Here is a 22,652-nt window from a genome sequence, read left to right on the forward strand (position 1 = left end):
TGTTTTTTTGGTTTTTGTTGTTGTTGTTTTTGTATCAAATCTATTGTCTTTTGTTGTTGTTGTTGTTGTTGTTTTTGTATCAAAAGCTAAATTATTGTTGAATAGTTTAAACTTTTTACTTAAGCTAATTGTTTAAAATGCAGCATTTTCTGCAGCAAGCATTGATTTTATCACTTACTATAGCAGATTTACAGAATAACTAGAGGTTATGGTCTGAATAAAGAAGAGATATAGCATTTGAACTACTGACTGTCAAAGTATAACCTGACATTCTAAAGAGACCAAAGCCAACAATGAATCAGTTATATTAATATGTTGTTGGATTGGTCTTCTGCTATTTCTACTCAGTAAATTTAAATTGGCTTAAATTAGATTAAGGGCTGCAGTGAGTGTAGTCAGCCCATTCAAAAGCAAAGACGAATGCAGGCGTAACCCCAGCAAAGTCTTTACAGAGGGCCATGAGTGCCAAAATGAATCAAACAAATACATTATTAAATAATTTATGAAATGTGTCAATAATGATTACAATTTTAATGGCATCCTAGCCCCTGCACTGTCAGGATTTATTACATGCCATGTGAGCACAAGCAGTATAATGTTTTCATCTTACCAGACCTCAGTTTCCTGTTAAATAGAGAATCACATGTATCAGTTTCACACAGTTCAGTACAACAGTCTGCAACTTCAGAGACACTCTTAGATCTTTTCTTCAGAAACCCAAGACACAGCTGAAACCAGCAACGCATCTGAAAATCATGGAAATGCGCTACAGGAATCCAGAAGAAATACCAGGTAATCACAGAGTGTTGAAAAAGGGGCAAAGGTCAGAAAGCCTAAAGAGGACCAAACCCTTAAGTTTAATAACATTTATTCTTTATTATGTTTTTTATTAAGTTTATGCTGTTACAGTATTGTAATATTTTTAATTTAAACCTCACAAACTAACCCATACTATAATAAAAAAAAAAAAAGAAATCATGTAAAACAGCTACATGCAGGTGTTTCAGTTGACAAAATTACAAATGTTTTTTTTAAATTTACTTTTGTGAATCTAGTTTTAGGTTTTAGTTTATTTTAGTTAGCATAATAATCTTCATTTGTGGTCACGGCTTAAAAAGAAAAACGCAAATTTTAAAAAGCAGTCACTGCAGGCAATATTACAAGAAAGATACAATGAGAAATTCCCCATTTAGTATCATTATTCAGTATTTTTAGTCAAAATCAGTCTGTGAAATAGGTATAAACCCTTTATAACTGCATACATTTTAAATTCTCAGGACAGAAAAGCCAATACATAACATCGACCTTTCAACTTTGAAGATGTATTTCCCAAACAGCTCATATATGAGCATACTAAGTAAAGCCATGCAAAACCTTTTTACCTTCATACTATAAAATGTGCCCAAATTATAGCTCTTGAAAGTACGGGTGGGTAGGTTGAAATTTAGTGGTTTTAATTTTTCTGTCATTTTTGAGCCCCCAAAACTTCTTAAGTATAGGAAATAGACAAATTCCATTTTTCTAAAATGGAAACAAATTTAAACTCTGTTAAAAAATGTAACCAAATAAATTTTGGCCAGCTTTGCTACAATACTTGCTACAATTAGCTCAAATTTCAGTTCATTAAGTAAGACCAATAACTCGATTATAAAAAAAATTCTCACCTTCCAAGGAGACAAACTAAAAATGCCTTCTCATTTTATTTTACATTACTGTATTTAGTTGTATTTAACTATTTCAATCTTTTTGCATTTAAGAAAATGTTTTCTTTTAAATTTTTTATTCTAACATGTAAATACAATGAAAGGGTTTAGTAGGGGCCCAGCAACCCTGGCAAGGATATGCGGAAAAGAATGGATGGATGGGTTTAGTGGGGTTTTTTTGTATGTACTGATCATTAATGAGGTAAAATGTATTACTTACCCAGTTCCCTAATTAATACATAGTCGATAGCTGCAGCCCTAAATTAAGTTGAACATCTGTCATGTTGCTCTTAGCTGATTTTTTTACTGCACAACAAACTTCTTAAAGTATGTTTAAAAAGAAAAATGACACTCTCGGAGTGGTTCGTGTTAAATGTGCTAATTATTTTTTTTGTTGTGACAGTAAATGTCTGCCGTACCAAATTGCTTTGACAAAGATAAACGCTGTTGTGTATTGAAGACAATCATCCTCTTCAGGCGCTGATTGAAAAACAGATGGTTTTTTTTTTCTACTTTGTAAATTAAAAGAGCAGTTGCTAGTGTCACCGTTGTTATTAGTCGCCAAATATGAGGTTGTTAATGTCTTATGTTTGCACACATGTTGAAAAATACTGACTTCTAGCCCCAGGTACTACATTTGTGAAGAAAAGTTCCTGCAGAGCTGCTGTGATTCTTCTGGGTGTGCTGTGTCTTCTTCTCCTCACTGGACTCATAATTCTGGCTTTTCCTTGTGAGTACAGCAGCTAGATAGCATGCTGATGATGTCCTAAATGGGTGTTCATTAATAGAGCTTGTTCATTTAATGTTCACATGCCCAACACAGTCAACCAAGACAAATCTGAGTGGGAAGAGGAGGTGGGCAGACAGAGAGCATTACAGATCAGTTACAACAACTTGAAAACAGAACAAGACCAGTTACAGAAAAACTACGACAGTGTGGTTCAAGACAGAGTCCAGCTCCAGAAAAAAGTTGAAGCCTTGACCAAAGAAAAAGATGATCTTCAGAAAAAGTTTCAAGGTAATTATTCCTCTGTCAGTGCGCCCCAGGGCAGCTGTGGCTACAATGTAGCTTGCCATCACCAGTGTGTGAATGGGTGAATGACTGAATGTAGTGTGAAGCGCTTTGGGGTCCTTAGGGACTAGAAAAGCGCTATACAAATGCAGGCCATTTACCATTTTATTTCATTCAAAGAAAATATGTTCTTGGGTCTAGCCTTTATTCTGATGATTCAATAATAAACCAATAGTTTATAAACTGCAACAAACAAAACGTGGTAGATTTAGCACAGACCCTGCCTACAAGACATCATAAATAAATATCATAGTTAAATGTGATTGCAAAATGTTTTAAATTCACATTTTTCAGTTTGTTTCTTTGTTTGTTTTTACTAATTTCTTGGCATCATAAGGAGCATGGCTGCACTGTTAGACAATAACAGTTGATACATGAAGTATTTCAGAGCTCTGAGATAAAATTTCCCAAAGGATTCATACAATAACTTAATGCCACTGGACTTAGAAAATAAACAATCTTTTGATGCTGTTCAGGTGAATTCCTGACTCAAACTGAACTCACTCAGTTTGCCTTCACTCTTTTTCAATTATGTACTTGAAGTTGCAAATAATAATAAAAAAAGACAACCAAATACAGAGATGACTGTACCACCAACATTGTGGCTTACGCTTAGGGCTTCTTGTGTAAGAAATGAAAGCAGCATTAGAGTCTTGCCACATTGATGACAGTGATAAGCAGCTTCCTTTCCATGCCTTTTTTTTAACCTACAGCTGCTGATGCAGATTACAGCGGAAATCACTTTATCACATTTTACACATCTTCACTAGAAGTCACCAAAGTTCAAATAGTTTTCCTATATAATCTTATATCTTTCTCATCTTCTCAGCCCTGAGAGTTACTATTAACTTTGTGCACAACTGGAGTAATTAAGTGCACATTGTTAATGAACACGAAAACAAATCTAAAAATCAAAGTGCTGAGAACACTGACTTGAACTATGTCTTAGGAAACACATTCTGACAAATTGTGCAACTATGACAGAAAGTTTTTTTCACCACCAAAGTGTTTTGAATTTGTGTCACTAACTCCAAAGCAATGGCTGTGAAAAAGCTCATCATTAGGGTTAAGTGAAAGCTACCTCGTACAATGTAACCCCAAATTGTTAACATTCTTCTTCTATTTTTTTTATATTAGATTTTCAGCATAAATGGTTGTATGTTAGCGGTAGTTTCTATTACATGTCTTCAGAGGAGAAATCCTGGCAAGAGAGCAGACAAGACTGTCTTCAAAAAGGTGCAGACCTGGTGATTATCAACAGCCAAGAGGAACAGGTGGGAGTGCATTAAAAATATTTAAATGAAAATTAAAATGAAATCAAAGTTCAGTTAAGTGGAGGCTATATAGATACATCAGTTTAAACTCAGTATCCTTACAGTTGGTTTCTCTCTTTTTTAAAAAGAACTTTGTGAATCAGTTAAACAAGTATTTGTGGATTGGACTGACTGACTGACTCGGAGACAGACGGGACATGGAAATGGGTGGATGGGACTCGAATGACCACAAGGTTTAAATACAAATAAAATCCATTCTTTAGTTTGCATATATTTAAGTAAAAAGATACTGTTCATGCTGTCTCATTAGTATCTAAGTTACAGTTACTGAAAAGAAAAAACTGATCAGATTGTTGAGTTTAACTCTCATAATTTTATCTTTATTTTCAGCTACTGGAATAGCGGTGAGCCTAATGGACTCAAAAATGAAAACTGTGGGCAAATAAAAAATTACAACTCAAAAAACAGCTGGAATGATGAAAAATGCTCTATTTTACACTCCTGGGTGTGTGAGAAGAAAGCTTCCCCATAACTTCACATCAAGTCCATCAAATAATGCATAAAACAGAGCCACAAGATGCATTCGTGAAATGAAGCTGGACAGAAAACTGTGGAAATTTACAAAGAAACAAGTACACACAGAGGCTTTTTGCTTTGCTTTCAAAATCAAGAACTCTTTTGTCGCTATGAACCTTCTCAGTGATGGAGATCTGCTCTGGTTATAACATTGTTTGTCGTGGTCTGGGTGGTTTTCCACAGCATCAGCTCCTCCCCACTGGGTGGAGTCTTTGTTGTTCCTCACCTGATGGCAATCGGACCAGCAGTATTTATGACCGGCGCACTCAACTGGTCTTCGCCAGATTATCTGCCAACTTTAGTCAGTTCTCGGCCTCACGGCCGTTCCTTGGTGACTAATCGTGTGTATTAACCGTATCTCTGTTTTTTTCGTCAGCCTCTGAAAACCACCTACCAAGCTCTCCTGGATACCAGTTTGCTGCCACCGGTAATCCCTCTCCGTTTTGGAGCTGCCATTTTCTCCTGCCTGCCTCCCTGCCTTGCATGCAGCACCCACCTGGACCTCTCCTGCCTCCCCCCTCCACGCAACCCCCACCTGCAAGCTTGTAAGACAGCTCAGTGTACTATTTTTTAGATTCACTCGCAACCCTCTGTGGGATTCCCCTGACTGCTCTGTCCTCTGTTTCAGTGCCCGGGCCCGCCACAGTTTTCCCTGCCCAGTACCTGCACCCAGTTATCCCTGCCATCTAGTTTTCACCACAGTATTTTTCTCTCGCCTCAGACATCTAGTTTATGTTCATTGATTCTAGTCTGCACTTTCTGTTAGCCTCTGAGCATTGTAAAAATAAAGTCTCTTTTCGTTACACCTCACCCCTGGCCTCCGGTTTTGAATCTGCGCTTGAGTCCATCCCATGTCCACGGGCCACTGCGCCTGACATTGTTAGCTGTATTTGATTAAAACCAATCCCCCGCTTAAAAATACTCATCCTATAGAAAAAGACTCTCTAACCATAAGTTTTCTATCTGTATGTATATTTTATTCTTTTTACTTAGTGTGGCTCTCATTTACTATCTATCTTTTTGTTGTATTTGAACTACAATGCAGTGGTAGAAATTAAAAGTACTTGTGCATGTATTATTTCGCTAGTGCTTTTCATGTGTATGCCTTGCCTACCTTTTTATAACCTTGTGTGTTTGTGGCATCTCAGAAGCAAGGAGGGAAATAGTGAACACAAACAGATTGTACTGATATGACTGAACTACACTTGTTGACTGAATATCAGAGGGGTGCATAACCTAAAAGTGGCAGAATTATTTAATTTCTGTTAAGTTTTAGGCTTGCAAGAATTAATTGGTTGCTAGCAATAATGAAACACAGCAGCTATGGGAACAAGTTTAATATTATATTTGGAATGGGCAATATGACATATGCATGATATTCAATAAATATTGGATCTGTTATTTCTTAAAGAAAGATCTTTACATCCTTTTATGTCTGTCTGCATAAATATTGCTATTTTAACATACTTTTTTCAGGTTTTGCAGAAATACTAACCAGATAGCCACAAACACAGTCCCAGGAAAACAATAGATTACTTAAACATACTGGGCCATGCTTGTGGTACTCAATACTACTGTGGTTATAACTGACAGGAAATATTCTGTCAGCAAACTGTATTCAGATATTTCCCTTGTTGCATATGCCCCACAGCCAAAATTGATTAAAGCTGATAACTTAGAGAGAAATGACATTGCTTAAAGAATTTCTTAAAGAAAATTAAAATCCAAACTGGCAGCTGATTCCACAGAAGACGGCCCTGAAAAGTTCTGCCTCCCATTCTACTTTTAAATATCCTATAGGATGCACAAGTAAGCCCTTAGCGTGAGATTGAAGTGCTTGATTTTGGTTGGTCTATGGTCTTTGAAGTCTTTAAGATACACTATGATAGACACAAGTTTGGTAGAAATTTAATAATTGTTTTGCCTCCCTTTGTCTGGTTTCCATTAACCCCTGAGTGCTGCTCAGACGGCGTGGCTCAGAGCTTTTGTTCAGCGCTCTTTTTGTTTGAAAAGATGTACAAATGACATGTAAAAGATATTTCTTCATAAGGAAAAATTTGAAAAGAAAACAGACAAGACTGTCTTCAAAAAGGTGAACAAAGTCAAACAGCTGTTCAAACAAATTCAGTTCAGTTTGATTTATATTGTAGTATGAACAGTGCATCACACACACACACACACACACACACACACACACACACACACACACACACACACACACACACACATACACACACACACACACTGCTTTGATGCAGCTGCAACCTGTGGGCAGAGCACAAATAAAGTGGCCTATTATTATTTCATCCCACCAGACCTTCATTTCCTGTTAAAGAGAATCACACTTTTTCACACAGTTCTCAAAACTTTGTTAATCTCAAGTTCCTGTTCAGGTTGTAACTGAACCACAGCACAGAATAACATCATGGATGACATTTATTTAAACAACATAGCAATTAATCACAGAAAGCTAAAAGGGGACCTAAATTCCTCAGAAAATATTTATGTCACTTATGATGATATCCAAACTGTGGAGATGAACAGGACTGGACTTTCACCTGCATTCACAGGTAATAAACAAATAATTTGACACTGTTACAATTTTATGCACAAACACAGACAACTTTACTAAACAAAAAAAACCCCATTCTTTTACCTGTTTTAGCAATTTTGTATTTTGATGAATGAGAATTGACTGACCTGACTGAATAACGCTTGCTTTTGGCTACAATGTACAGTAGCTTTCCATCACCAGTGTGTGAATGTGTGTGTGAATGGGTGGATGACTGAATGTGTAAAGCGCTTTGCGGTCCTTAAAGACTAGTAAAGCACTATATAAATACATACTGTTGTCTACAGTTCAAGCAACTATTGGCTGTATGTATGTCTCTGTGATCATAACTGATCTCATATCTCACAATACGCTAGCATTACTTACAGCAAGTGTCTAGTGGCTCCTGAAAGCTCCATCAGAAAGGATCTTTGTAAAGTTTCACTGCATCAGAGTTAAAATAATTATTAGACATGGATGAACTGTCTCAGACAAATGTTTCTGCGTTACTGTAAATGTGTTTTACTATAGTCTGTTCTGGTTTTGAGATCAGAATCTTAAGAGAACTTTCCTGACCCCCATCATCAACGCTGGTCAGTTATCCTAAAAAAGCAATGTAGCAAATGTAATGTAAATAACATAAGAGTTTTGGAAAATTAAAGCATTAAGTCTTTTATCATTCTGACAAAATATCAAAAAAGTATCACCCTGACTTAACTTAAACAATATCGAAGAGAGTTGTGTTTTTGCTATCATAGTAGGTGGGTAATGGATCAGAAATTAAAACTGGGTCATCGTGGTGATCTAGATTTTTAAAAATCAGGGAAACAAAGAAAATATAATTTATTATTTTTGTCTAAATGACAAAAGGACTGCAGTCTTCTTTGATAAGAAAGGGTCCCCTGTGATGGAGAGACCTGTACCTATCACATGGTAGCCGAAAACTTGACCAGAAAGTGGAATGAGTTGCAGACCAGTTACCGCAGCCTAACAATTGAACAACACCAGTTACAGACCATGCACAGTATTCTGAAAATGGAACGAGACCAGCTACAGAAAAGCTACAACAATATGGTGGAAGACAGAGGCCAGCTCCAAAAGAGACTTGAAGACATGACCAAAAATAGAGATGATCTTCAGAGAAAGTCTGTCGGTAATTATTGTTATTTCACCTCCATAAAAACAAAACAAGTTTTGGGGGGATATTTTGAAGTAAGTAAGGCACAAATGTTTTTTTTTTCTCAGCACATTAATAATCCTATTAAGGTTTAGGAAAAATATCAGGAAAAGTAAGGTTCAGTGCATCCCAAATGACATCTTAAGTAAATCTTGGAGCTAAATGTGACTCAACAAAAGTTTGAAGTTTTGAAATAATAGAAATTTATTATCCAAAGCAGCACACATGCAGTGTTGGTTCCCCGTGTTTGATTTATACAGTATATGTCAAATCACCCAATTAAAACCACTACAAAAGAGCTGATATAATACTGTAATATCTCAGTTAAGACTGCATTTAATCACTTAATTCAGCTGACTTCTTCGCTCAGGCTGAGCTAATTCATGATGTGTCTGCTGTTTTTCATTTCTCTATTTTGTTGTTAAAAAACTGTCAAACAACTAAATGCAGACGTGATTCCACTACTGACAGCTGCTAGAAATGACAAAAGCAGCATCAGGCCTCCTAACAGTGATGAGTTCACTGCAGAGATAAACTCATTTCACTCCACCTGCAGACATTCCTGTGTTTTTTTTTCTTTCCTTTAACAGGTTGTCTGCGAGAATGGATGCACTTCAATGGTAGTTTATATTACATTTCTTCAAACAAGAAATCCTGGCAAGAAAGTAGAAATGATTGTCTCCAGAGAGGCGCTGATCTGGTGATTATCAACAGCAAAGAAGAACAGGTGATTTTCTAAATGTGGTTTCTGTCTATATGTGTGTTGTATATATGTTATATAATACATACATACATACATACATACATACATACATACATACATACATACATACATACATACATACATACATACATACATACATACATACATACATATATATATTAAGCCATACGACACCTCAACCACAACACTTAAACAGACACACACACTCCACAGATGCACTGAGAATCTGTCCTACAGTTTCACAAGTACATTGTACACTCTGCACTGGTCACTTCATTCTTATTAGTATTCAAACAGATAAAAACCTTACTCTGTGCAATACTGTACTAACTGCCACTCAAAATTTTGTACTATTCAGTTTGTACTGCTGCTCACTCCTGCCACTTTATCTCATGTGCAATATCCCATTTGCTTTCTTTTTAAACTACAGAAGTCTCTTTAAATGGCCACATGATGGTGCTGCTGTATTGGCTCAAAAAGATTCGGTTAACTCCACCAAAGTTTAAATATTTAAATTACACATCACATAAAAATGACATAGTAAAAGATTACCTGGTCCTAAGCAAGTCTTAAAATTCTATGAATACAACCTTACAGCTGCAACAGAAATCAATGTTAAGAGAAACAGCGGGAATAGTATCTTTACATTGTAAGGTAAAGAGCCTGCAATGATACAGGATTCTTAATTCACTAATTCGTTTTTTGTATAGAGCATTGTACATCTGAACAAAATGTCTTTTTTGGGTGGTTTATCTTGTTCTCTCTCTTGATTTTGTTTTACACAGTGGAGAAGTATTTTCCTCATCGTGCTTGCATATTTGTGGACCTGAAGAGAGCGTTGCTGACTACAGACAACTACAGACAGTTGCAGTGCGAGCGTATGTGTAGAAATGTGGTGGGTTTTGATGTTTCTTATACTCCCCACAGTAAATAAACAACCAGAGATCAGATCGCCGGGGTCCTTCATTCATGCACTTAGCCTTGCGGGAACTACAAGAGGGCGGGCCCTGACAGGGTAGACTGGTCCCTTGATTTAGTTTCTGTCATAGGGGTTGAATCTTGGTCAGACCCCTTACCCAGGACCAATTTGCCTTGGGAAGACCCAGCAGGCCAAGAGGCTCTGTCATTTTCAGGAGGGCATAATGCTGCTAAAATACTTAGTAAGTGATACAATTCAACAGTTCTTGATGTTTATGTATAAAAGAGGCAAATCTGAGTTGGACCTGGAACAAACCAGTTACAAAGACCTGGAAGAAGAACTTAACCAGTTAAAAAACAGTTATAATGATCTGGCTAAAGTGCGAGAGCAGCTACAACAAAAACTTGAGATCATAAGGACAAATGAGCTTCCGAGTAAGTTATATATTTCTTTGTTCTTGTTGGGTTAACATCATCACTGAAAGTGATCTGTACATACCTACGTTTAGCCATCAGCAGAAGGGCTACAGTGTTTGCATGCATGTAATGTTTGCAGCTGTTGTAAATGCTGTAAGTCTAAAAGATGACCTTTGACACTTTTTTCCTCTAGCCTACAAAAGGCCATCTTAACATTAATGTATCACCAACGGTCTTAATGCAAAATATGACAACTGTCGATCAAAAAACTATTGCAGTGACAAAAATCTCACTACCATAAACTCGTAAGAGTCTATCAAGGTTCTCTGAATTGTGTACAGTATGTTCAAACCTGCACAGTGACATTTGTTCCAGATTTTTTTTTATTAGTGTTGCTTAAAATACAACTTACACTTATCATTTTTAATGAAATAAAGTAGTTCCCTCTAAAAGTCAGAGTCACAATACACCTTTGAATCCATGAGTAAAAACATTGTGCATTATTTTTGTCCTCCTCTGGAGATCATGAAGGTGAATGCAAAATCCAGTATATCCAGTTTGCTGACAGTTAAAATATTTCACTCTAAGCTTAAACTTCATACACTATTTGTTAACTTTATTTCCCATTATTATTAGTGCAAAATATATTTCACTAGAACATTGTCCTTTTATCAATTTTTTCCGGTCACAGCTACTGGTACCATCCACAGCCTGACAATGGAGGAGGCGAACATATCGAAGAGGATTGTGCCAAGTTACTAAATTACAACAGTGATATGTTACTCAAATGGAACGACATACTTGCTTAAAAACTAGTCACTGGATTTGTGAAACTGCCTTACTGTCTTGACAAATGTCTTAATGTTATTTTTCAAAAATATAAAATCTCTTACCACTGTCACAGAGATGATACCCTGTTTCTCTTTCAAGTACAATCAACATTCAGACCTTCGCTGCATTGTACACATAATCTGTCCAAAATATGTTTAAATCCATCAAAAAAAAAAAGTACTACACAGTTCAGCATGAAGCACTTTACTTTAAGCTGGAAGAAGCAGGCCATGTGACATGTCATCATGTATCATACTGTATCGCCCAAAAGTATTTAATACAACTTTAGTCTTTTTGCAATATATCAAATATATTGTTGTTCATTTTATTTTTTCCCATGTTTCCATGTATGTATTTGTTTTTGTTTCATCTATTTAGATATAATGCTATTTGAATGAAAGTTTCACGGCGGGGTTTGCCGGTGTGTTTGAAAACCGGACCCAAAAGCAGATGGTTAGAGAGGAAGTAACTAGTTCACTTCCCTCCACTGTGAAAGACTGCGCTGAGAAGACGCACCGCAGCTCAACTCTGTGAGAGAACAAAAAGGAAATCACAGACAAGACAATGATGGAAATGTGTCAGTGGCATTTACTGTACTATGAATATAAATCATGTATTCTATTTAGATGTTTAAACTGTACATTGTACTTGCATATCAGACTAGACTGAAGCTGAAACTAGGATCATACTGTGCAAATAACTCTAGTGACTCCTAGTGCTAGTTTCAGAAAAGACACTCTATGGCCTAAAATACTAGACATTTTAATTAATTCACATTTGCTCTTCTAAACTGCCTGATCAAATACATTAACTTAATACAATATTTTAAAAAGTTTTAAACGTTTATTTCTTGTACCCTTTCTTCACAGTGGCAAAATTGGAATTAATACTGTTATCAAATACATAAATACCTGTTTAGTAATTGATTCTGAAATACAATTAGCAATATGCACCAGGAGTCATTGCATGAAAAATCCTGGGACATTTGTATAATAAGGAACTATTTTTGCATTTTTTAAAAACCCTTCAATTTTTAGACACAAACCCCCAAATTTCCCGTAATCAACCTGTGGGCAACAACAGAAAAAAAATTTTAAAAAATTTATAACGTTTCATTTCAAGCCTGTCCCTCTCATCCTTAAGTCTTGTTATGTTGTTTAGGATGCAAACTGAATGTTGCATCCTCAATCTAAGCGTTAAAGCATGTCTTGCTTTGGAGATAATTGCAACTCACAACCTTTTTGCATGTACTATTTCTTTGTCTTCGTTATACCTTTGCAGTCTTTTTCACAGTCATGCTCAAGGAAACTTGAACATGTGCACCTGAGCCCAGTGTGACTGTTGGAGTTGCACAGTTGATGATGTGTGTTACATCAGTCTGTTACCTATACACTTCCACTTCCAAATAATGCAACATCAACCATTAGGTAATTGGTTTTCACTGTCAATGTTGACACTAAATTCAAACGTAAAATGAGTCTTTTGCTGTTTCACACTTTGGGTTCTAGTGATCAGCTGAGTTTTGTGATTTGATTCATGATTAATCGTAGTATTCGTAGGGTTCATTTTTTTTCCTGTCAGTTTTGTTTCCTGTCTAGCTCTCCCTGATTGTCTGATGCTTTTAGCCTTCAATGTTCACTTTTTAAAACTTCATCCCTGGCTGTTTGTGCCTCTGTAAATTATCTGAGATAATCATTTGGAAAACTGAACTTTTACCACACTCTGTTGCTTCATCAGGAAGATTACGTAGTCTCAGCTTTGTCATCCATCACTGCGAGTTATGCAATGTTGGAAATTTTGGTTTGTCACCTCAAGCATTACCATTCAAAACATTTTTATTGTTGCTATTCTTTTCCCACATGGCTGCATGACTAAGAAGAAAAATCTTTGCCATTTATTTATTTATTCTGCGGCCTCACAACCTTTTTTAACCACAACATTTTTACTGCCGTCGATGGTACTGTTAGTAAATGGCATCTACAATTCTGCAAACAAACATTTTAATAAATGACCTTGTGTTTCTAGTTTTAAAAGACTTAAGTACATTAATATTAAAATGACTTGCTAAATATTATCATGTTTAACAAAACGAGTAAATGCTGTCCTTAATTATAATTTGTATGGTCTTAATTTATCGCATATTATTTGTCATTATGCTGAATTGGGCTTTTCACAATATCAGGTTTCACTGCAATTAAGATATCGCTATGTGTCTGAAAAATATAAAATATAAATGCTATGAGCCACACAGAGGTTGGTTTAGATTTGATTGGGCAATATATTGTCGTAATAAAAATTAACCAGTGGGCTGCTATCAGTGCTTGTAGGGCCAGTGCACAGTTGCCCTTCAAGCCAGCCTGTAGCCTGTATAATTCCAGGCTATAGGCTGGCTTGTAGCCTGTAAAAAGTGCAAAATATATATAATGACTCATTCAATTCAGTTTTATTTATATATACCAAATTACCAGTCCAACCCTATTTATGGGTTACTTTTAAAAAAAAGGAAGAAGGTTCACAAGGTATTACAGGAAGCAAAGGAATTGATTAAATAAAAGAGAAAACAGCTGCACTTTAAAGGCTCGAGGTACAATTCTGCATAAATTATTCATAAGCAATCCATAAAGGTTAGTTATAAATATATTTAAAATAGATTAAATCACTGAGTCCTCCAAATTTGACCACCACCTCATCCACACTGGATCAAACTCCTATGGTTCCTCCCGTCGATTGTGGATGCAAAGCAGGGCTGGCCCATGTGCCCTGGCTGATCATCATCGGGAAAGGCCAGACTACCAGACCCACTACCACTGTTGCCTTTTCCATAGTGTTCTAAAGAACTGCTTTTAGCATTAGTTTTCCTTGGGAGACCCTATACTACAGACAAACTGCCACCTGCAACAAATCACTATTAACTATGGCAGACAAATCCCCCCCACCCCCAATAGAATTACTGGTTTTGGAACACTGGGTGTTCCCCCAGAGGAACTGGTACATTGGAAGTGGGGGGTGAAGGGTAAAACCTATGTAATACTGAGCAAAGTGAAGGACAGAAAGAGGAAACAAGCAAACAGAAAAGTATAAAAGAAGAAGTGGATTCTACATCATCACTGACACTCTCCAGGCAGTTGTTTAAAAGATGGCAAGAGTTGCCCATAGAGAGCAACTAGAGATTACTATGGATTATGCAAATCTGCCTGATGTGTCAGACAGAAGTCGCTCTAATAAACACAGCCAAGGGGCTGCTGCTGCTGCACCAGGTAAGAAATAAATCATTTTGATTTTTTCTTTAATAGCAACGAAAAAAACACATTTTTAAAGGTATATTTTAAATGAAGCAATAATTGATGTACACGTGTTACTGATGTATACATAATTTGCATTGAAAACTCTTACTGATTTTGCTGTTTTGTGAGCTAATAATGAGCTTTTCTCTCTTCTGTATTTATTTGGGCAGCACGGTGGTTAGCACTGTTGCCTCATAGCAAGAAGGTCCTGAGCTCAATTCCACCATCAGGCTGGGGTCTTTCTATGTGGAGTTTACATGTTCATCCCGTGTTTGCGTGGGTACTCAGGCTTCCTCCCACAGTCAAAAGACATGTAGTTAGTGGGAATAGGTTAATTAGAAAAACTACATTGCCGATAGATGTAAATGTGAGCGCAAATCGTTGTCTCTGTCTATGTGTCTATGTGCGACATACTGGCGATCTGTCCAGGGTGTACCATGCCTCTTGCCCCAAGACAGCTTGGATAGGCTCCAGTGAACCCCTGCGACCCTGAAAAAGGACGAGCAGAAGTGAATGGGTGGACCCAAAACCTCGAATTCCTAGAACTCAACTTTTTTTGAGTGAATGAAGAAGTCAGTGCCACCAAAATGAGAAAAAAACAGGAAATGTTTAGAAACTTTGGCAGAGTGACAGCAGAATGTAGAACTCTGTTCTCCATTTCTGTTTATATTAGTCAATTCCTACTCTACCAAACTATCATTTATGAACATAACTAACTGCTATTGTGCATCGAAGTGAATTCTAATTTAATGGGTATTTTAAAAAAACAAAGACATAAGTTCTCATGTACAGTAATGCTGGGGGTGGAGAGTGAACCAGGGTATGGGATGTATAGCTATATACAGAGCAATTGAGTAAACAACAAAAAATATTTTCACAGAACTGCACAGAAAAAAAATGTAGACCATCAATACTACAAAAGCATAAGCATACAGAAACTTGCATCGAAGGCGCTCGTGGGTTACAGGGAAAGAAGTGCCATGCTGTGTCCATCTTCTGCATTCTGTTCTCTCTTTCCTTTGCAAAACCATTACACATTCTTACTCCACCATGCTCGCAAATTGATGTAACTGTTTCAAGTTTTACAGTTGTTTTTACATAACTAATCCCCATAATTTTCAACTAAAATGCTTTTACCAGGATCATCGTCCACATAAAGAAAATTCATTTAAAATAACTTTCCAAACAATCATTGTTTATACTGCATATTCGCCTAATATTTAAATGAAAACATGGAAATGCAGATATCTTTCAGTTTTGTGAGTTTGTCAGGTTTCGATGAGTAAGGTTAGCCCAAAAATTCTGCAGACCTGTTTCTTTAAAGAGGCTACTTAAAGAGGACTTTTTATATGGTTGTGTTGCAGGGAGAAAACTAGCCAGACTGGTTGCTGTTAGCTTTGGACTCCTGTGTATCCTCCAAGCTGCCATCAACATCTCCCTACGTTTTGCTTTCTGTAAGTAGCGTAATTAAACGTTTAAACACTTTTTTTACAAATCAGATATTGGAACAGAGTACTGCCCTAGTTTAGTTTTGTTGTTGTTGTTGTTGTTGTTGTTGTTTTATCACTGTGTACATCATTGATTAATGACAAGATGAAACATTTGTAGTCCTGTGTCTAGTTTTCATTTAGCTCACTAATACTGAGGGCAAGGAATTGTAATATGTACTGCTAGAATTAATAGTTGTTTGACATTCAGACAGAGAAAAAAGATTTGGGGAAGTTTAGATTCAAAAACATCAAGTCAAAATGCAACCAAAGAACCCCTAAAGATTGCGTTAGAAAAAGAAAGGGACTTTCCAGTTAAAGTCATGTTTCAGTTTTTGAGTACCAAAAAACTCAAAATAAAGCCATAGTCATGAGGTACTTACATTTCGCTGTGACACAAAATGTTTTCCAGTATCGGTTTGAAGAAAAAGTAATTTTAGGCTTTTTTTGTAGGGAGGGCTTGTCTTACATTCTGTTGACAACATGTTTCTGCTTTTGCAGACAGTAAAACATCATGTATTAAGACAGTGGAGACCGAAGAGCTGAAAAACCTCACTGGTAAGCATGAGTTTGTAAACTTTGTAAAGAGGCCTTTCATACACATATATGTATATATACTAAGGGTTAATAATATCAACACTTTGGTATACCTGGGTATCATGTAGGATATATTACAATAAATGAGTCTTTTTTATGGCTAATCAAATTAATGCAACATTCTCAAGCTGTAAATGATATTTACATTCAAATGGTTACAGCAGGATTTTGTTCTGTGGTAGGCGGCATGATTTTATTCACCATCTAGAGTTAAATGAAAATTTACACCAACTTAAACTTAACATGTTACAGCGTTTTACATCTCACTTTTTGTATTTGACTATTTTTACCCTTGCAAGGCCCTTCCTCATTAGCAAACATTGTGTAAGTGCTGTAAGCAAGACTTACAATACTTAAAGGAGATCTATTTAGCTCATGTCCAGCTTTATAATTCTTATTCTTGGACTCTGCTTAAATTGCTGTGCTTTTCGCAGTCTATAATACCTCTTAGGCCTCTTATGTTCAGCATTCTTGCGGCCTCTTGGTTTATCTTTTATTTAAAAAACAAACACTTTCCCTTTTAAGAAGACTCAAAGCATTTGAACTGTGACCACAAAGGCCCTGGGTTGACCTTATTAGGAATATCATCTCTAAATGACAACATACTGATCACAGCAAATTAATAAATAAACAAATAAATAAAGCAAAGACTGCCTCTGAAGTCTGATAATTTTGCTTAAAGAGATTTTTTACATAAGCTGACTATTTAAAATGTTCTAATTTTTAACAGGAGCCGAACTTTAGAATAAAACTGTTAATGTAAATTTATGTGTTAATCTCTGAAATATTAAATGTTGTTTTTTTTCTCCAACAACAGATCAATATTTTCAACAAGGATGGGTCTATTTCCGCCCAAGTTTCTATTATATTTCCTCTATTGCAAAATCCTGGAAAGACAGTAGAGACGACTGTTTACAGAGAGGTGCAGACCTGGCAATTATCAACACCAAAGAAGAGCAGGTTTGTGAATGTGACGTAATAATAATGGAAAGAAATTCATAAATACGTGATTAGTTCCATTAATTAATTATTTACTTTTGATTTGCTAGGACTTTACAAGAAACTTTAAAAAAGTCATGTGGATTGGATTAACTGAGACAGCCATGAAAGGGACATGGAAATGGGTGGATGGGACTCCACTGAGCAAAAGGTTTATACATTATTGTTTTATTCTACTTTAATCAGTGGCAAAACTAAGGCTACGTTCACACTGCAGGTCTTAATCTTTCTTTCTACATAGCACTTTAATTCTTATTGTCTGCACTGAAGCACCGCAGCAATTTCCTAATGTTGTAAACCTCAACATCTGGCAATAAACCCATTCTGATTCTGATTCTGATTCTTAATGCTCAATTCCGATTTCACACAAATAAAATGCGACAACAAACGCGCTCTATAGTGTGAACGCTCAAAGCGGCCCGCATGCGCAAAAGAAGTAATATTGTGTGACTGATGGCCCTTAATATAAAGACTTCGGACTTTACGTTTCCCAATTTTTGCTTTAAGTTATTTTGTTATTTACATAATAATGTAGATAACCTAATAATTATCCCCATTGCTGTTTTAGAGAAGCGGTGCTTCAAAGGATAGTTGCAGATTTCTGTCAGAATCTGCAGATTATACAGTACAAATAAAATGTTCACGTTTCTCCAATGCTGTCTTCCCAACAGTTTCACTGACATCTACACGGGATGGCCAGGAAGCATTCGCGATGTCTTCTCGGGCACTTCTCCGGAGCTGATAATTGGCGTCTGTCTTGTGTCGGTGACGTAAAAGACGGATTTAATGCGACTTGACCGTTCAAACAGCAGTCGCTTTCTAAAACATCGGATATGTATCGGATTCAGTACCACATATGAAAGTGACCCAGATCGGATTTGAAAATATCGGATTTGCGCGTTCACACTGTCATAACATGATCGGATATGGGTCGCATAGGGTCAAAAATATCGGATTTGATGCGCTTTCGCCTGCAGTGTGAACGTAGCCTAATGCCCTCACATATTGTTGTGCCAGATTACAATACTGCCGTTTATTTAAGGAAGCTATTTGAATTTTCTAACTTTCTAACTTGTCCACATTATAGTGAGCTGCATGCATCCTGGATTAAATTCTCTGTTTTGTTTGTTTTTCAGTTACTGGGGACCTGATGAACCCAATGGTTTTGAAGGAAAAAATGAAGACTGTGTCGAAATAAATTTTTTTGATTTCGAAAACAGCTGGAATGACATACCATGTGAAAATCAAAACTTCTGGATCTGTGAAAAGAAACTGGTTTCTTAAGTAAGCCAGTAACATCGTGCAAATACACTTCCTCATCTGAAGGCTTAAAATCACATTTCATGTGCAAATGCCTAAAAGCTGTCTCACAATCCTTTGACTGCATACTGCATATGTGAGCAGTGATATTGCATATGTGCATATGAACATGTGATATTGATGAGATAGTTTTGCTGTTTTTCAAACTCACACACACAATTTGTGAAGTGCAGTAAGTTTGATCACACAGTTCAACATCTTAAATGACTAAAATAACTAACTACAAAGTCTGGTTGGTATGTTTAATTGTCTGCAATTTCTCTTTTTACATGTTGAATTTTCTTTGCTGCATAACAAGGACGACTTTAACAGCACTCTTACAAATACTCAGAACAAGAACTCACCGAAGATCTAAGAGTTGTAGATTGAAGTGGAAGATAGAAGTTGAGAAAGTCTCTCGGATCCATTTATAAAACAACTGCAGATTTCAAGATAATTGGTTCAAACAAATGTGTAAAAGTACAAGTTATTCCAAAGAGTAACCACTTTGCCAAGGTCTCAAAATAGACCTAAGATAAGATAAGATAAGATAAGATAGAACTTTATTAATCCCTCGGGTGGGTTCCTCTGGGAAATTCGACTTCCAAAAAAAGCACAGCAACGACCAAAGTTACAGTTACAGAACTGTTATATATATATACACACACACACACACACACACACACACACACACACACACACACACACACACACACACACACACATATATATAAATACAGAGACAAATATAAATAAAATATACAAAGGGGATAAATAGAATAAATAGGAATAAAAAATAAAAATACAAGTGAATTGCACATTTCAAGTATTGAGTCTACCTACACGCTCACATTTAAATGTGACAAAAATGCAAGGAACTAAGAAATCAGGAAGGGCACAAATTGTTTTTTCAAAGCACTGTATGTAACGGTCAATAAATGTATTTACCAATAATCATGCCTCTTCTGTCCAAATGCAACCTTGAAAGATTAATGCATGCTCTTATAACCTTTCTGCCATGTACTTTTTTATCAGAATTTGCCAGGCCTGCATTGCTTGCCTACGGCTGGTGTAAAATGCTGCAGCTTGATTTTTATGTGGTGCAAGCAAGCAAGATCATGCCACCTCAAATCTTAGCCTCCCTTCAATGGCTTCCAGTTTGTTTACTAATCTATTTTAAAAGGCTTGTTGTGGCCCCTTTTATCTGTGCCAGCTGCTGGAAACATATGTCCCGTCTCGTTCTCTAAGATCAGCAGACCAGATGCTTTTGCTCGTTCCAAAGATGCAACACAAACTCAGAGGTGATAGAGCTTTCACAATTTCACATCAGACTTCTCTCTTTGCCATTTTTAAATCTCTTTTGAAGACACACTTTTACGCCCTGGCCTTCGGACCAGTTGAAAAGTTCACTGTGACCTTGAGTTACTTTTTGTGTACTCCTTTATTGTTTAACTTCTACTGCTGTTTTGTGTTTCTATATCTGTTACCCTCCGGCCTGTGTTTGTCTTTTATGTTTGGTGATATTGATAGGCCATGGTGGTGTTTTTAAAAGTGCTTAATAAATAAAGTAATACGGTATTGTATGGTATATTTAAAATAGAAGCGGCAGTCAAGTAGCTGCTGCAAACAGGTTAAACAGAAAAAGACAGTCACCTTTAAAAATAATTGCATCAGTCATCAATTTCCTGTTGAGCAGACACACATAATTGGGCCTCTTTTAGAAGGTGTTCCTTATTAGAGTATTAGACAGGCACTCTCTACAAACTGCCACCTTCACATTAGACATCGACAGTTCTAGAATGGAAATGGATAATATCTATGCTAATGTTGATGGATTTTCAGGAAAACACAGCAGGAAGAAGTGGGAGACACACGATTCACAAAATGTTTATGGTAATGTGTTGCTTCACAACCAAACTGATGCTGCACCCTCAGGTAATACATCTGTTGAGGAATATAACACATGTGTTTGAAAACCTGATTGAAAGTTTATGAATTTTTGTGATAATTTTCACCCAGGTGTTGACAGACGTGATAACACTGCAAAGAAATAATTGTTAGATCCAGCACATAGGTTTAGAAACCATTCGAGTCAGCTTAGAAGTGTAATTTTTGTGACTGGCAACCCCAGAAAACTATGTGTACTAACCAAGTTAATACATACAGTGTATGAAATAAGGCAACAATATGGTATGTCATGCATGTAAGTGTAAATAATGCAGTGTAAGTACACAATGATTTGGTGACTGGGTTTGAGTTAGTGTCACAGTAAAAATTTTTCATGTACGCTTCTGCAATGATCAACTTCTGCTGAGGTAAGTGTGCAAATATGTGTATAAATTTAGAACATGACTTTTTAAAAAGATGATCATTGTTCTTCTTTGACCCACATTAAAGAAGAAAAAGCAAAAAAAAATTAATGTGGTCTAACTTTTTTCAGCCCTGTACTAATGACATAAAAACAATGTAATAATTAATTTCATATTAAAAAGGTAAAAGATAAATGAATAACATGTGATTACCAAATAAATACCCAAGAAAGCCTACCACTATCACTATTAGTCTAACATTTATTATGGGAAACACATTCAAGTGAATGAGATTAAATAATTTAGCAATGCCTAGATTATATTTGGGTAACAGTATCATAGCTTGCTAATAATAATACTGCATTCTATTTGTATTTGGATACAAATAGTAAGGTAGCCTCAAGAGAAAACTGAAACCTGCGCTGAGGTAATGAAAACCATGCTTGTACTGATGAAAGCTGTGCTGGCTTTTATTCTCATGTCAAAATTCAACTCACTCTAATAGATGTGATGTGAAGCTTTGATAAAACGTACATTCATTTGGAAGAAAACAAATAATACATTTCTGGTTTTCTTCAGCGTCTGGACATGCAAAGAAGGATTCCTGCAGAGCTGCTATAGTGTTTCTGGCTCTGTTGTGTCTTCTCCTCCTGGCTGGACTCATTTATATGGTTTTCTTATGTGAGTATTTTTTTGGTATGCTGATGATGCCCTAAGGAGATAACTGGTTGATTTTTTTCTTTATTTGTTTATGTGTCAAATGCAGATACCAAGAGCAACTCTGATTGGAAAATGGAAAAAACTCTGTTACAGAACAGTTACAACAATCTGACTGAAGAAAAAGACCAGTTTCAGAACAGTTACAACGATCTTTCTAAAATAAAGGACCAGCTAGAAAGTGAATATAACTCCCTTAGTGATCAAAGTAATAAGTTACGCTCCAGTTATGAAAGCCTTGAAAATCAAAGACTCCAGTTAGAGACAAAATACCAAAACCTCAGTGATCAAAGACGCCAGTTAGAGATAACATACGAAAACCTTTATAATGAGACCAGTTTCAATAATCTGGTTCAACAGATAGAGCAACTACAGACACGACTGGAGTCCATGGCCAAAGCCAAAAATGATAATCAGTGAAAGCTGGAAGATTACTATCTTTCATCTCCTCTCAACAACAAAAACACTCATTTTAACTGGGAAAAAAAACAGAAGTCTATAAGAAGAAACAATAACGGCATTCATATGTTCCAGTTATCTTTAAACTTATATCATTATACCAAATTATGTGCAGCAGCTTGCAAAACCTCGGTAATATCATAACCGCTAAATAACCTTTGTAATAACTGATGATTCGATTTGTTCATAAGAAGAAAGAGTTGTAATTAAAAGCTCCAGAAACAGCAAGTAAAATGGACTTTGTGATGAAGTCAAAGG

The 22,652-nt window shown here is 36.2% G+C and overlaps 2 protein-coding genes across 2 annotated transcripts; both read left to right on the plus strand.

Moving 5' to 3' along the window:
• The first annotated feature begins 2,513 nt into the window (after nucleotides 1-2,513).
• On the plus strand, nucleotides 2,514-5,315 carry LOC146630828 (CD209 antigen-like). The gene is given in 7 exon segments (XM_085356623.1): nucleotides 2,514-2,721; nucleotides 3,913-4,049; nucleotides 4,178-4,216; nucleotides 4,218-4,282; nucleotides 4,440-4,558; nucleotides 5,002-5,052; nucleotides 5,254-5,315. Coding segments are annotated over 7 exon segments (681 nt in total).
• A 9,064-nt stretch (nucleotides 5,316-14,379) lies between these two features.
• On the plus strand, nucleotides 14,380-18,894 carry LOC146630829 (CD209 antigen-like protein A). Its single transcript, XM_085356131.1, has 6 exons — nucleotides 14,380-14,500; nucleotides 15,892-15,981; nucleotides 16,516-16,572; nucleotides 17,429-17,571; nucleotides 17,661-17,761; nucleotides 18,747-18,894. Exons 1-6 carry the CDS (start codon nucleotides 14,380-14,382, stop codon nucleotides 18,892-18,894), a joined length of 660 nt encoding a protein of 219 aa, XP_085212257.1.
• Nucleotides 18,895-22,652: the final 3,758 nt, after the last annotated feature.

Source organism: Diplotaxodon limnothrissa, linkage group LG6, assembly GCF_057381915.1.
Source record: "Diplotaxodon limnothrissa isolate DT_005_m linkage group LG6, D_limnothrissa_male_GT1.1, whole genome shotgun sequence".
Classification (NCBI taxonomy): domain Eukaryota; kingdom Metazoa; phylum Chordata; class Actinopteri; order Cichliformes; family Cichlidae; genus Diplotaxodon; species Diplotaxodon limnothrissa.